The sequence below is a fragment of the Parus major genome, chromosome 3 (assembly GCF_001522545.3).
Source record: "Parus major isolate Abel chromosome 3, Parus_major1.1, whole genome shotgun sequence".
NCBI classification, from domain to species: domain Eukaryota; kingdom Metazoa; phylum Chordata; class Aves; order Passeriformes; family Paridae; genus Parus; species Parus major.
The window spans coordinates 84,533,354-84,548,693 of NC_031770.1; the positions used below are offsets into that span (position 1 = coordinate 84,533,354).

A 15,340-nucleotide genomic window follows, 5' to 3' on the forward strand; every position below is an offset into this window, starting at 1 on the left:
CTCCTTTCTCCTAGGCTTTTACTCTACTGTCAACTGTAGCACAAATTCTGGAGATGCCAAAGCAAGTTCCAGTAAATTAGCTCAGATACTGGAAATAAGCTACAGCAACCAAAGCAATGCATGTGATATTTTTTTCCTGCCTTTAAACATTAATAATTAGTGTGTAACTCCTTGGTGCCACAGCTAAATTGCTACCAATACTAAAGCTGACTCATTTAAAGACCAATCAGTGGATCTATACTGCACTGAAACAGATCCCAGATTTCCAAGACCTGCCATTAAACTTATATTTAAAGACTCCCTGTAAAAAACACATTGCCTTGGCTATCATCAGCTTCATTCACAAATGAAGACTCTTCAATTACTAATTGTTCTCCTGGCAATTGCTAAATCTAAAATCATCCTGGCCAGACTATAAAATTGGACAGATTCAAAATAAGGTAACTGTTTTTGTTCAGCCTGTTTCAATTCTTTCAATCTTTTCTTCTTGAAGAAGAAAAATAAAACTCAGGCACTTTTTTAGCATATTTGGAAAAACTGACACTTAATGAGTGTTGAATCAGCTCAAAAGGTGCAGTGCTGAGCATAATTAACCAGAAATATAATCATGAGTACACCATTTACAGAGTGACATAACCACCTTTGAAAGAATGCTGAGGTGTTTTTTAGGGTGAGACAACTTTACCTAGCACAACTTAAGGACATAGTTATCTAAGGTGGGAGTCCATCCTCTGCACAGGGGTAAACTGTACATAGGCAGGATCAGCTACTCTTAAAAACTTGTGACAAGAGTTGGAAACAACAACCTACGTGGCCTTGACTTTTCACACTTCTCCTTATGACATTTTCATAAGAGGCAGGCTATTACCATGTCACCTGTTCTTCCTATTGGACTCAAAGTGTAATTTCCCCATCTCTCCTCTTTTCTGAAGTTCTTATTTTAGTTGCTCTGTCACTGTAAGGCACAGAACCCCAGCCCTCAGTGTGAAAGGGTCCTAACCCCAGCTGCAAAGGGCACAAGTTTACGAGAGCAAGTGGCTGCCACACAGCTCCTCTGCTCTGTGTGTAAGACAAGTCCAGTCTGACTGCAAACACACTCTCTACAGCCACAAATCTGTGTGTTGATCTCTGAATAAGTGTATGATTTATGCTGGGATTTTGAAAATGTTAAAATGGCCTTAATTCTCCAGATTTGCTCCTGCTTGCTACATCTTCCTTGAAAAAATGCTTTTTCCAAAGAGAAGAGTATTTCAAGAGAGCAAAAGGCAATAATTATCCTTTTTGTGAGTTTTGCCATTTAGACCTGTCTGTTTAATAGCAGCATCAAATATTTTACTTACATTTAGTTTACAATGTGCTGTACCTTCCAGACTTACTCTACTTCAGGATTTAGGTTTTCCTTATTAAGCACTTTATCCTCATCTGTCTTGAGTTAAATCTTGTTGACTTCAGACAGCTTTGGAATTTTGATTACATCTTCAAAGAGCAAGCAATCTTTCCCACTCCAGTTTCAGAGTTTTATCTACTTACCCAAATCAAATTAAATCATTGACAAGAACTGAGAATGGGAGAGACCTCTCTTTCCAAGTTTGACAATAATCTGCTGAGAGACACTCAGATCCATGATTTTTGATAAGCATTAACTACATGATAACTAATTCTAAGCATTTTTTTCTTGCTTAAAGAAACATCATGAAGACAGTCTCCGTTTTATTGAGGCCAAGGTACATAACATAGCTGTTTTCCTGTCTTTCCCAAGTAAGTATTTCTACTTTATATTCATATCACTGGTTCTTCTAGTCTTGCTATGCTATCTCACCACATATAACTTTAAAATATTTCCACCAAAGCAAATGCAAAAGCTTTTCCTGTATACATACAGGATCACCTGGAGGGCCTGGTAGTCCTGGCTTTCCATCTCTTCCTGGAGTGCCCTAGAAATAAACACAAAACTTGATGGCCTTAAATCATTGATGAAGTACACATTATTTTTTCTTGTATATATATAAAGCTGTCACTTACATTAGTACCAGGAGTACCTGGAGCTCCTGGTAGTCCTGGAGGTCCCCTAGGGCCCTAAGAGCACAGAAGATAATTTAGGATTTAAGAATACCTTTCCTGCAAAACTCTTAAACTAAATTAATGCTTTTTCTATTAAAGAGAAATCTTATACCTTACCTGCACACCTGCTGATCCAGTTGGACCTATAGGACCCTGTAAGAAAACTCCAAATAATCAGTAGTTACACTTTCTGGGATAAGGGAGATTAACTTTATTTAAAAATACTGAATGTGTGATACTTGTGCAGTTTTCACTTTGAGAAAGACTTGCTTTAAGGTTTGGCTTTAAATCCAAATGTAATTATGCCAAAGTTAGAGACCTCAAGACTTTTCAAACGCCCATTTTTTAGGGCAAGCATTTCCAAAAATTAATGATCAGTGGTGCAACTTGATATTTAGCAAGAAGATTCATAAAAAAAGCTTTAGATATAATTTAGATATAGATGGGTAATTTAGATATAAATGGGTAATTTTAAAACTCGGATTTGAAATTATTGTAAATGAAAAAATTATCTTTAAGTATTTTTATTTTAGATTAAGACATTCAGGGTGAATGTCTAGTCACTTTTCACAAACATTTTCCCTTTTTACCAGAATTGTAATCTGGTAAAAATTTAAACTGAATTGTATCAGGTGGTATACATTGGTTGACTGAAGAGAGATTGCCTCAGTCACCGGTGTAAAACTCCTGCAATAACATGTACCACCTACCAGGTGCACCATCAACATCAGCAAATTTTTATACTGAATACTCTGAAGACACTGCAGGTGGCTTTGTTTAAAGGCATTAAAAAAGAAAGAAACCTTGGAAACAAGCTGAATAACTGAAACTGTTATGGCTGTACAAATGATTAACTATGAAAGCTTTAGAAGTCTGTGTCAACTTGCCTCATGTTTGAATTTAAACTACACAGCAACCCTTGAAACAAACTGGGAGTTGGGAGTCAGGCCAGAAGGGAGTTCATGGCTTTTTATTTGCTTTGTTTGTCTATTGCAGTTGCTGAGTCATGAACAGTGAGAAGCCCAAATTCAGCATGTTTGTTTACTTACTGGTGATCCCTGAATGCCTATTCCAGGGGGCCCCATCTCCCCAGGTGCTCCCTGTACACCAGGTAGTCCTCTTTCTCCCTGTGAAAGGTACAAGACTTCCCATCACAACAGCTCTGAAAATATAAACTACCATACTACCTTTTAAAAAATCTTTTAAGAAATAGAAATAATGTATTTTGCATACCTTTGGCCCCCTTGGACCTGGGTTTCCAGGAACACCAGTGGGACCCTAAAAAAACCCCAAAAACAAAACACGAAAAAACCAAGAAAAAAAAATAAATTATGTTTTGAAATCCAAGAGACTAGATAAATTTAATGGCCAAAATTAGACAGCCCTTAGAAATAAAGTATGACAAATTTACATGTCTTCCTTGTTAGTGCCAGTGTCAGTAGGATCATGTGTGATACTTACACTATTTCTAGATTATATTTTAGTGCACTTATAATACTGCTGCAAAATATATTTTGATTTTGAAATTATAATAAAAGATACTTGCTTTGTGGCTTTAAACTGAAAGTGACTAAGGCTAGGTTATTAGGAAGAAATTCATCACTGTGAGTATGGTGAGGCACAGGAACAGGTTGCTGTGAGAAGTTATGGATGCCCCATCCCTGGAAGTGCTCAAGACCAGGTTGGATGGGGCTCTGAGCAACCTGCTCTAGCGGGAGATGTCCCTGCCCATAGCAGGGGCTTGGAACTGAATGATCTTTAAGCCATCTTCCAACACAAACCATTCTCTGATTTCTTTCATTGCACAGTGAGAATGCTTTCCTAGTTGCCACTGCAGAAAATAAAGTCAGGAAAGTCTCTTCAGATTATGAACTTACTGGTGTTCCAGGAAGACTAGGTCCAGGAGGTCCCATATCACCTTTTGGACCTGGATGTCCAGGTGGTCCTATGATTCCACCAGGGTCACCCTACAAAATAAATCTCAATCATTAATTGAAATGTGAGAACTTTCCCGTATGAAAAAACTCTAAATATTAACAAGTTTATCATAGAAAGTGCCAGTGGTTTGAGAAGATATAGAGAAGGAAAAAAACGCTCATATTTTCCTTCAAAAAGTTACAGAATTGGAGACATGGATCATATAACCATTAATAATAACTAGTATTCTCTTGGTTTTCCATACTTGCAATGCATCTGATCTACATTTCTTGTTCCCCAGGCTCCTAACATGCAGGTTGTCATTAAACCCTGCCAACTGAACCATAGCAACAGCTGAAACAACAGCTGTCTCTCCCCAGCTATCAACCACTAGTGCTAAACCTGGGGTCTTCAGTGTATTGCTCTTTACACCTCTGATCCTTATTTCAATACATGCAGTGTCTCTTGTTCCATATCTCTAAATTCCTGCTGCTTACACATTAAAATTGTGTCTTTTATTATGCTATCCTCTTGTCTTTTGCAGGCTCCTGCAACATCCTTTGTGATTCTTCCTGAATCCACTACTTCCCATTTTGCAAGATGAGTACATTTTTGTCCTTGTTCCAGTTATTTTCTTTGCCTTTCTTTCAGCTCACTTCTTCAGACTAGAATTTATTGGTTTCCCTTGTACCCCACAATGTATAAATACCACAACACATCACATAGCTCAGAGCACACCTGTACAACCTATTTTTTCTCCTTCTTTACGTTCACTACATGCACACATAATTTTAGATCTTGCTGATGTGGCTGAATTCTAACAAAGGGATTTCTACAAGCAAAATACAATGTCCTAAGGAGATCCAGCCTTGGCTCACATCTGAGCCAGTGTAGCTGCCCTAGAGCTCTGCCAAGATGAATATGTGTGACTGTGAAGTGGGATTTTATACATTAGTCTGGGTAGGACACTACACTGAAAAGGTTGTTCTGTAGTCAGGACCTGAACTGACATTTCTGCACAGCACAGATTTAACAAAAGTCCAACCTCTTTGAAATATTACTTAAATTATTCATCTAAAGAGCAACTGTGTTGCCAAACTGGCCTGAGCTATCTCCGAATGCAGAGATGTTTCTTCTCCAAGACACAGGGGGTTGCTGCTGGTACATTTTAAAATCACTTCATACAGCAGCCACACAGATGCACTACAGAAGAATGGAAGGCTACTCTTGAAGAGAAAATTTAAAATGCTTTAACATACCAACTTTAAATAAAAGCACTTAAAACATACCTTGTCTCCTTTAATTCCTGGGTTTCCTGGTACCCCAGGATCTCCTGGTAAGCCCTGGAATTAATAAAAATATAACTGTATGTTTTTATAGCTATTCCCTTAATGGTTATATAAAATACAGAAGAAAATTAGTTTACACTGGAATATTTACTCTACATTACTATTGACTTCAAATGTTAAAAACTACAAGGTAATGAATGCTTCCTTAATTAAATATATACATCATTTTTCTTTAAGTTAAAATGTAATAATCAAGATTACTTTCTGGACACTATCAGGGAAGAATGGTAGAAAACAAAACGTTTATTTCTTCTATTTCAAAGTAATTCCAAGACTTGAAAATCAACTGTTTTTCAAGGAAGGCAGTAGCACATGAAAACTTGAATTTTGAGTGTCTCATCTTTTTTGCCCACGGAGGGCTGCATGATTTCCTGCACTAGTTAATTATTCAAACTGGTATCTTAAAAGCCTCAATGAATTCCTACTCCTTCACACTAGTTAATCCAACAAATCCCTTTAAATGTTTTATATATGTAATAGACAGTCAAAGGTTTTCAGTAAATAAAGTATGTTCCAGTCTTTCTTTTGTCTAAATCTTCTCATCTTTCACATTTTGATTTTAACTTCAGTGTTTTCCCTTGTCTTTTTCATGAAGGATTTTTCTAAATGCAGAGAAATGAAGATAAATGAAAAAAGATTAAAATCTAAATAGAAATTATTTAAATAGTAAGTAAGGCTTAATTGAGTTCTCTCACTATACTGCAACAAATACAGGAAACTTTTTCTGTGACCCTTCAATGTCATTCAACCAACTATTTAGTCAAGGAATTTATTAAGAATACCGGTGATTTTCACAGTAAAGGATAAAATTGCCCAAACTGAACAGTAAAATCTAAGTATGAAACTTAAGCTGGACTGAAAAATGGACTCTAGGAAAAAGATAAGGAAACACATATGGTTTTAATTTTTCTTCTCAGTGTAAAACACAGTTTTGTGCACACTGACATATGACAGATGACAACGTTTTCATGCCAGTAGTGAGTGTTCAGCAGCTGTGTTTGCTTTCTCTGCTGCATTCTGTGCTTAATACAGACAGACAGCTACTTGTTTCACCCAGTCATCCAAACTAAAAGCATAAGAAAGGAAAAAAAGTACCGTAATGAGGAATATTCTGCTTTTACCAACACAAAGTCATTATGGAAATGGAAATTTACATTTACTGGTCATGGCCTACTCAATACACTTTTGATACTGGCATAAAATACGTACAGACTCTACTCTCTCATTTTCTAAGGATTTCACAAATTTCTCTTTTTTTTTGGTTGAACCAAGCTCAAGTGGTTTCTTAGGAAAAGAAGTAATACTTATCTGCTGGATGACTCTTTGATGATATAAGTTAATGTAAAACAATTTTCAAACTTTCATAATCATCATTATACCGCATAAAATGAAATATATTTTTCAATCTATAATGTTTCATCTTTATAAGATAAAAAACCAAGGAGCTTGTAGCTAAGCACAATGTCTATATAATACATTTAAATTTATGTTTTTACATACTAGAATTGTGTGCACAGATAGGAGTCTTAAGGATCATCTAGGACTTATCTTAAATATTATACTATAATTAATATTTATCTGTTCATGATGTTTCCTTGACCAAAGATCATCAGAACAGCAGTTTCAAAAGTAGCAATTATGAACTCAAGTGGGATGATGGCAACACAAGCAAGAGAGAAATGAGTATTTTGTTGTCTTTCACAGTAGGATTGGTGATTTATACATAAAAAAATGAAGCACAGCAGATAAGGCTTACAAACTTTTGGATAGATGTCAGGTAAATCAGACACACCTGAAAAAACATATGCCTCAACTGAGTAAGGAAATGAGATATAATAAAATGGTCATAAGTAACACAGTATAATATGACTACATGCAAATTTAAATACTAGTGGTTTTTTCCCTTGTCAAGAGCTGAAGATGTTGTATTTTACTGGTCACCTCACTTATATCCCTAAAACACCAATAAAAAGTCTTCCAGCTCTGTACCACTCAGATGGGTATTTTAATATTAACAAAGTATATGGCTTAAAAGTCTGTTCAAAGTAAAAATCTCATTCCACAATGTAGTCTCAGGGCATGTGTGGAAAGGCCTAAGACAAAATGCAGCAACACCAGCTTCTAGATGTTTCTGTTGGTAGAAAAAAGATAAAAACTAAAACCACACACAAAGAGTAATGATCGAAATTCCAGTCCTTTCCAAGTGAGTGGCTGAACTGCTAGGCTATAGCTAAGATTTTTATTGTTCACTTTTCTTGATCTACTGCTTGGATTTAATCACTCTTACCTTCTATTTAATTAATGCTATTTAAAAGCCATTTTATGGTTTATGGAAGAAGGGAGGTACAAGAGACAAGAAGAGAGGGTAGGTGCCACTTCTAGGGTAATGTGACACCACTAGTGTGGCCTGAAACACAGAGAACTAGGCAGAAAATAGTTGTCTGCATGCTGAAAGAGGGATTGTGCCAAAATTTGGAAGGGAGACAGACAGCCACTGCCCCAGGAGAGGCTTCTGCTGTATGTGGGTGTCAAATCAAATGCCCAGGGCAATTTCAAGTTTAGTATAATAGTGATTAATAGTTTGACACGTTTCCTAGAGAATCCAGACTGGATTGACATTTTACCCTTGCTCTTCCTGCCCAGAAGCACAAGCGTTACAAGTGTGCTGGATCTTGGGGTAGGTGCCTACCAGTCTGAGAAACCCCAACCAGCCAGGAGACCCATCAGGCTGCTGCCCAGTGGCATAATTGTTACAGGGACACTAAAACCAATATGAAGAAGACCTCCATCACCTTGCCCAATTAGTTGACAGACCTGAATGTAGGGTGTTGTAATTGATAGCCTGAAATGTATTTTTTCCTATCTTTTAGTTGTGATTTTTACCCCCCAGCTTTTCTTTCCCCTAACTGTTTACCTGGTGTCAAGTTACCGTGGTTACCGAAGTTTCTCTCCTCGGCTCCACGGCGAGAGGCCGGATAGAGTAAAGAGAAGACCCTGCTGGCATTTCCAGCTGCTTGAAGTTTCTTTAGCCCAGGAAAGCACGGGGTTGGGAGAAGAGAACCCTTCTTTCCAACACGGAAGTTTGTAACTTTTTCCTGTCCCAGAATGCCTCTAAACTATGGAAGCTGAGAGGGTTTGCTTACCTTCCCTTCCCTTGCTTCCCCCCCTGTGTTGCCAAGAAACCAAGCCCCACCTCTCTCCCCCTCTGCCCCTCTGTGGAGAATACTCCTACATCTTTGTGGGCATTTGAAGAAGTTGGTGTCTGTTATTTCTTATCTTGGTGTGTGTAACCTTGATTTGTAGAAAGTTTGTAAGATGTACTAACTGAGAAAATAATTGGTTCTTTCTCTGTTGTTCCCTCCCTCCGAGAAACCCTGTTAAAAGAGACCCCCCAGACCCCAAATCCTTTGTCTCTCGTCTCTTGGATTCCCCTTCACAGAAATAAACTGTGGAATGCAAACCAGAGAAAGAGTCCCCCCCTGATTTCTTTACTCGCTCTATAGACTTGGGTTCTTGAAGGAAATCAGTGAACCCCACAAACATATGCTGGCTCGAAACTCGAGTGAAGAGAAACATCATCACGGAGCTAGCCGGGCCACACTGGAGAATTACCGAGTCAGTAGGGCAGGCACCCAAAAGTGCAAAAACTACAGGAACATTCCAATTCTGCTGAGAAGTACCAGTGTTTTGACACTCCCAACCCACCAGTTTCACACCTACAAGCACGCCAAGGCTCTGGGGAGCCTTGCCCAGTAACATCTGTGCCTGGTAGCTGCCAGCAGCTGCACAGCACAAGCTAAGACAACTTGCTGCTTAACCATCCCAGCCAAGCAATGATTTCCCTGCTGGAATGGGAAGCCAGGACCCAACGATCATAACTCTAACAGGGGAACAAGAGACAGATAATTAAGAAGGGTAAAACTCTCATTTCAGTGACCCCAATATCCAGATCCACTCCAGACTATCAAACAGCACCAGAAGCAGGATATAGATGGTTTACTGACACTCAAGATAATGGCCTGTTCAGGGAGGCATCCCATCCTGCTGTGCTTCAACACCTGATAGCTACAGTACCACCCACAAAAGGAGCAGCTATGGTAACTTCTGTGGCACAGCTTCACTGGCTAACAGCTCACACATCACAGCTACAGCTGGAGAAATGGCACAATACATACAACTTCTCCTGGCAGTCCCCTGGGTCCAACAGGTCCTGGAGGGCCTTGCAGTCCCTGTGAAATGATATAATACAAACCTGAGGTAAAAGTCAACCAACTACTGTAATATGGTATAAAGCTTTCTTATATAGAAATATATATAAACATCAGGTATTAAGAATTATCTTCCACATGTACAGAGTTTGTTCATTCTCCCTTACTCTAACATTTAGTTCAATAAATTTTGCAGATTGATAGGTACAAAATCCAAAGTATATATATCAAACAAATACAAGTAAATACAAAGGGAAAGACATAACAAAAGAATAGATCAAGATTTCAAGAATTATTTTTAAGTCAACAATTTTTTGGCTTTGATAACCACATTCATTCTCACTGGGCCTTCTTTTTATGATCTAAATTTCAGGTACTACCCAATATGAATAGTGCTGGGTGGTAGTTAGACTTAATAGTTTCTAATTCTATCTTTGATACAATTCAAGGCATCATGAGAGATTCTCAAGAACATTTGTGCTTCAGTTAATGTTCTTTATTTATATACTTTATTTATCTACTGATCTTTATTTATCAATAACAGGACGGGTCTGCAGGTAGGCAGTCCTTGAGCTTTTTATTCAGCATCAGCCTCATTGGTACAAGGTGAGACATGAAAGATGTTGAAATCTTGTGCCATTACAGCAACAGCCAAATTCTCGTGGTTACAATGCCTTTTTGAAAACTTCCTAGCCAATAGGATAATGTTAAAAGCTCACAAGCGTTTGCTTAAGCCAATCATTAAAACTACATGTAGACTTTACTTCTAACAATGTCTGCTTGTCATAGCTTAGAAACAGTGGGTAAAACTTCATTATTAAACTTCCATTTTTCTATTATCTTGATATTATATTTTCTAAGGCCTACCCGTACACAGCTCAAAAACACAGCCTTATTGTTTCCTGTCCTTGCATGTCATATATATTCTTTCATTCTTCTATTCTGAGATCTGCTTTCACACAGGTTCTGAGAGTTTTCTATCTTTTCTATTTCCCACAAGTTACTTTCTTTGCACAATCACACAATTGCAGAATGGGTGAGGTTTGAAGCAACCACAGTGGGTTATCTGGTTCAACCTTCCTGCTCAAGCAGGGTCATTCTAGAGCACACTGCAGTTTCTTCCAGGGAGGGAGACTCTACAACCTCCCTGGGCAATCTGTTCTATTGCTCAGTCACCCACACAGTAAAGAAATTCTTCCTCGTGTTCAGGTGGAACTTCCTGTGCATCAGTTTCTGCCCTTTGCCTCCTGTCCTATTGCTTGGCACCACTGGGAAGACCCTGGAAACCTCAACACCACATTTAGATACTTGGAGACAGTGATGAGGTCTCCTTCCAGTTGACTTCTCTCAAGGCTGAACAGGCCCAGCTCCCTCAGCCTTTCCTTGCAAGAGAGATACTCCAATCCCTTAATCATCTTTGCTCTCCACTCCAGGAGCCACTCCAGGATCTCCATGTCTCTCTTGTACTGAAGAGCCCAGAGCTAGACTCAGAATGTGGCCACATCATGGCTGAGTAGAAGGGTGAGATCACCTGTCTCATCTAGCTGACCATGCTTTTCCTAGTGTACCCCAGGATATCATTGGCCTTCTTGGCCTCAAGGGCACTGCTGGCTCATGGTGTTGTCCACCAGGATCTGCAGTTCTTTCTCCAAAGAGCTGTTTTCCAGCAAGTTGTCCCCTGTGGTTATTCCTTTCCGTGTGCAGGACCCTGAACTTTCCTCTGTTGAGTTTCAGACTGTTCTCTGCCCATTTCTCCAACCTGTCCTGGTCCCTCTGAAGGGCTGCACAGCCCTCTGGGGTATCAGCCACTCCTCCCAGATTTTCTGTAGGGAACTTGCTGAGGAGACCTCTGCTCCTTCATCCAAGTCACTGATGAACCAGCTAAACAAGACTGGGCCCAGTATTGAACCCTGGTGGACACCACCAGTGATAGGCCTCCAACTAGAGCCGGTGCCACGATTATGGTTCTCTGGTATCTGCTGTTCAGCCAGTTCTGAATCCACCTCACTGTCCACTCATCCAGTCTAAACTTCCTGAGGTTGGCCTTCAAAGCAAGGCCATGGCTGCTGTAACATTACCTGATATCTCACAGGATTAAACAAAGGAGCTAATAAAATACTGGCAGTGGTTACTCCTTGCCTCACTATTGAATAAAGAGAGTAGACCTAGTTACCAGTGGATTTCTAACTGCAAAGTGGATGCTCATATTCTCAAGTGACAAAGTGACACCTGAGTGTTGCTTAAATATTCCTTTCTTAGTGACACTGAGAGCAACAAGAGCTTCATGTAAAACATAAATTTTATACAAAATAGCCATGATCCAAGTGCAAACTTTTGATATCAACTATTTGCATTCTTTGCCCATTAATAGCAGCTAAAGAGTTGATAGCTTCAGAGTCCTCTTGTATAACAGCATAGAATGCAATTGTTGTTGGACGAAATAACTTTCACTTACCTTTGATCCTGGATTTCCAATAAGACCAGGTGGTCCAGGATCTCCCATTTCACCCTAATGATTTTGTTTGAGAAAACAAAAAAAATCCAAGTTTACTGCTATGTCTCCCAGTATCAGCTATGTATACTGGCAACACATATGGTATGTACATGTCCAAAAATACCTTATTTCCTTTCGATCCCTCCATTCCAGTTTCTCCCTAAAAGCAATAAATCCAACCATAAGAAGTTAGAAATTTAAGTAGGATCACTTAAGAGTTTAATTTGCTACCTTAAAATATTGTAATACATTTTGCAAACTTAAATATTGAGAAAATACTAAATAATTTCTGATGCCTTTTGCAAACTCTGAAAGGCATTCTTCTTGCAACCTAACTTTTTTGCACGTTTTCCCAGTGTTTTAAAGGAAAAATGTGTGAAAACACTACATTTCCTTAAGAGCATTTCCAGTCAAAAGCCTATTCTTCACCACTACATCTCTTCTCGTACCCAGTATTTACCTCCAAACCTACTCATTATTACAGTAGGACTTATTCTGATTATTATAATATGTTAATCACAAATATCTCAGCAACCTTGAGTTTTATATTAAACAAACATAACTAGATGTTGTCAAAATCATGAGAGAGGACAATAATTAATTACAAATACGTAACATAGGTAAAGAGACTCTTACAGATTGAGTGGTCTGAAAATTTGACTCAAAGTAAGAAAAAAGTAATGCAAACATAAAATGGCTGTATGAGAACAGCCTGATGCTAAATGCCACACTGGTGGCATCAGAACAGTACAGTTCAGGCCACATAAAATTTTGTGAAAAAGCTGAAAGAAAGAACCTTCAGGAAATAAAACAAAGTATGTGCTCTAAACTCATTTAATGGACAGTACCAGCAAGAGAAATGCTGAAAAACAGGGCACCTCTGTTTTTTATTTATAACTTGGGAGACCTTGATGCACATGTAAGAAGGAGACAATGCATATGCTATCCCACATTATCCCTGCATCTAATGAATGTCTACAAAGAAAAGAATTGCAGAATGAATATGGTATGAAAGTAATCTCAAATGTTCATTATTCACAGTAGTTCAAAACATGCTATACATACTGGGTCTCCCTTGTCCCCTTTTTCAGAAGGCTCTCCCTAAGGAAAAGTAGAAAAGAGGTTAACAGATATATTTCAAATGGTAAATAGCACATATATCTGGTTTTGCTGAAGAGTCCTGGAAAATGTGGTTGTTTTAAACCTGTCTAAAATACAAATATATGGACTACAAAAGTTTACTTGAGGGATGATGGTGATTTAATGCCAAGACCATGATATCTATGATCTTTTCAAGCAGGAGCACAAGGAAGGGTCAGGAACATGAACTAAATAGAGTGATCATGCATCCAAATCTAAAAAATTCTCAAGCTCAGGTGCTTTCTAACACAAAAAATCATAAATCTATGATATCAAGGGAGTAAAATAATATTTCTGCCTGCGCAAAAACTATTTATATAGATATGACCAAAGAAACCAAGAAGCCTCACAGCTAAATGGCAAAAAACCTATTAATCAGTAGAATTATGTACAGCACACATTCCTAGAAAAGCAAAATACATGGCTGTTCCCAAGTAATACCTCCTGAATCATACTGTAAAATTTATGCTTAAACAAAAACATACTAAATTAGAATGTTGATTTGTAAATTTTAATAATTTAAAGCTTCTTGCTTTTTCATATAGATATTGAAGATTACATTCATAACTTGGAAAAGTATGGCTGACACCTAATTCATGAGGCAACCTCTAGTCATAAACTTATATAAAATAATTTTAAGCTGGTATTAAGTAAAAGTCTGAATGTTTTTAAAGCTAAGGACCTTGTGAGCTGGTAGAACAGGAAAATGTATTTGCATATGTAAATACCCTTCCAAGGAGGAGCTTGATTAATATACTAAGGATATTTAGAGACTGACAACTTTTCCCATGCCAAAGTATTTTTTCTTGATCTCCTGTATATTTTACAAGATTTAATTTATAATCAGTACATTGAGTGAACTTCTAGTAAACACATAAGCACAGAAGTAAGGAATTAACTCACCTTTTCTCCTTTTGCACCAGTCATTCCCAATTCTCCTTTTTGACCCTTTTAACAAAATTATTTATATTTAAAATCATTATATTCTGCCAATTGTGAATAACCTCCTCCTCTTCTCTAACTGTACTTTGTTCTGTGTGGGCCACAAAATCTTAACTATTGTTACAATGGAAATCAAGCTTAAACATATGCAAATGAATTTAAATGATTGTTTTCTACAGTAGATCTGCAGGCTTCTCAATAAAATGTAAATTCTGTCATATATCCAGAGCACTTGTCTTATCTCTTACAAGTTTGAAAGGCATGCAATTGTTAAAATATCAGTGAGCTCTTTATACATAAACTATAAACAATATAGTGCCATATGGTGTGGATTCAGAATTTGATTTCCATGTAATTTTTAGAGGCTGTCTATGTGAATTTTATACACATAGGTATAGAAAACCTCATTGTTACAGACAAACTGCTTTAAATATTCATTATTTACTATCCAAAATATTTTCTGAACTTCAATTCTTTCAGAATCTTTCCCACATAACTGGCAGAGCAGGTCATTTTACTTCTCAGATAGCATTATAGAAATCATACATAATTCTTTCAGCATTTCTCCTTTCTATTTATACTAGAGGAGAGAGGATCACATGCTGCCACTGCAGGATAGCATGATGAGTTGGATATTGGACTACTCAGATCAAAGTGCCAGTCATTTCAAAAATCTATTCCTTCAAAGCCCTTTGGGATAAATCAAATAAAATGCACTGTGTTAAGGGTGGCAGGAACAGGCTGGATAGGCACTTTGAAACTTCTTTGAATTCATCCCAAATGCTTACAATGTCTCCCTTCTGGCCTTTAAATCCAGGGGTCCCAAGTACTCCCAGTAGTCTTGTATCACTCTGGAAAGAAATATCACCAAAAAAGATCAGAAAACATCACTAATAGCTTCCAGTAACAATTTATTTACAGTAACAATTTATTGCAATTTACCAGTTGTAAATGCAGAAGTCCTAATTTACTACTAGAAAAGGAATAATAATAAAAGCCAATGCAGTACAACTGGTAGTGTATTGCAGAACACATCCTTTACCATGCATTCACACTTTTGCCACACTAGCAGAAAATGAACAAAAGCATAAAAGGGAAATGTTTACGTTGACTATTGCCATGCAAATATATGATTTTTTAAAGTTCACCACAAAGAACATATTTTTTATGCTCATTGTTATATTTCTCAAATATGTAAGAAAAGAAAAAAAACCTCACTTCTATGAAAA

General features: G+C 37.6%; 1 protein-coding gene and 1 long non-coding RNA gene across 8 annotated transcripts in view; one reads left to right on the forward strand and one right to left on the reverse strand.

Annotated features, from left to right (window-relative positions):
• COL19A1 (collagen type XIX alpha 1 chain) overlaps positions 1-15,340 on the reverse strand; it is a 186,569-nt gene that overhangs the window by 38,618 nt on the left and 132,611 nt on the right. For 6 of the 7 annotated variants that reach the window (XM_033512990.1, XM_033512992.1, XM_015622434.3 and 3 more), the window contains 13 exons: positions 14,900-14,962; positions 14,073-14,117; positions 13,095-13,130; positions 12,154-12,189; positions 11,991-12,044; positions 9,503-9,556; positions 5,268-5,321; positions 3,939-4,028; positions 3,295-3,339; positions 3,111-3,188; positions 2,179-2,214; positions 2,023-2,076; positions 1,881-1,934 (listed from right to left, as the gene is read on the reverse strand). In XM_033512990.1, the coding sequence (XP_033368881.1) occupies positions 1,881-1,934; positions 2,023-2,076; positions 2,179-2,214; positions 3,111-3,188; positions 3,295-3,339; positions 3,939-4,028; positions 5,268-5,321; positions 9,503-9,556; positions 11,991-12,044; positions 12,154-12,189; positions 13,095-13,130; positions 14,073-14,117; positions 14,900-14,962 (699 nt within the window). The remainder of the gene's footprint in view (positions 1-1,880; positions 1,935-2,022; positions 2,077-2,178; positions 2,215-3,110; positions 3,189-3,294; positions 3,340-3,938; positions 4,029-5,267; positions 5,322-9,502; positions 9,557-11,990; positions 12,045-12,153; positions 12,190-13,094; positions 13,131-14,072; positions 14,118-14,899; positions 14,963-15,340) is intronic. The other variant, XM_033512991.1, reaches the window with a different exon arrangement.
• Positions 1,433-5,281, forward strand: LOC117244080. The gene is made up of 3 exons (XR_004496488.1): positions 1,433-1,758; positions 3,058-3,172; positions 4,523-5,281. It is a non-coding gene; the product is annotated as an uncharacterized LOC117244080 (long non-coding RNA).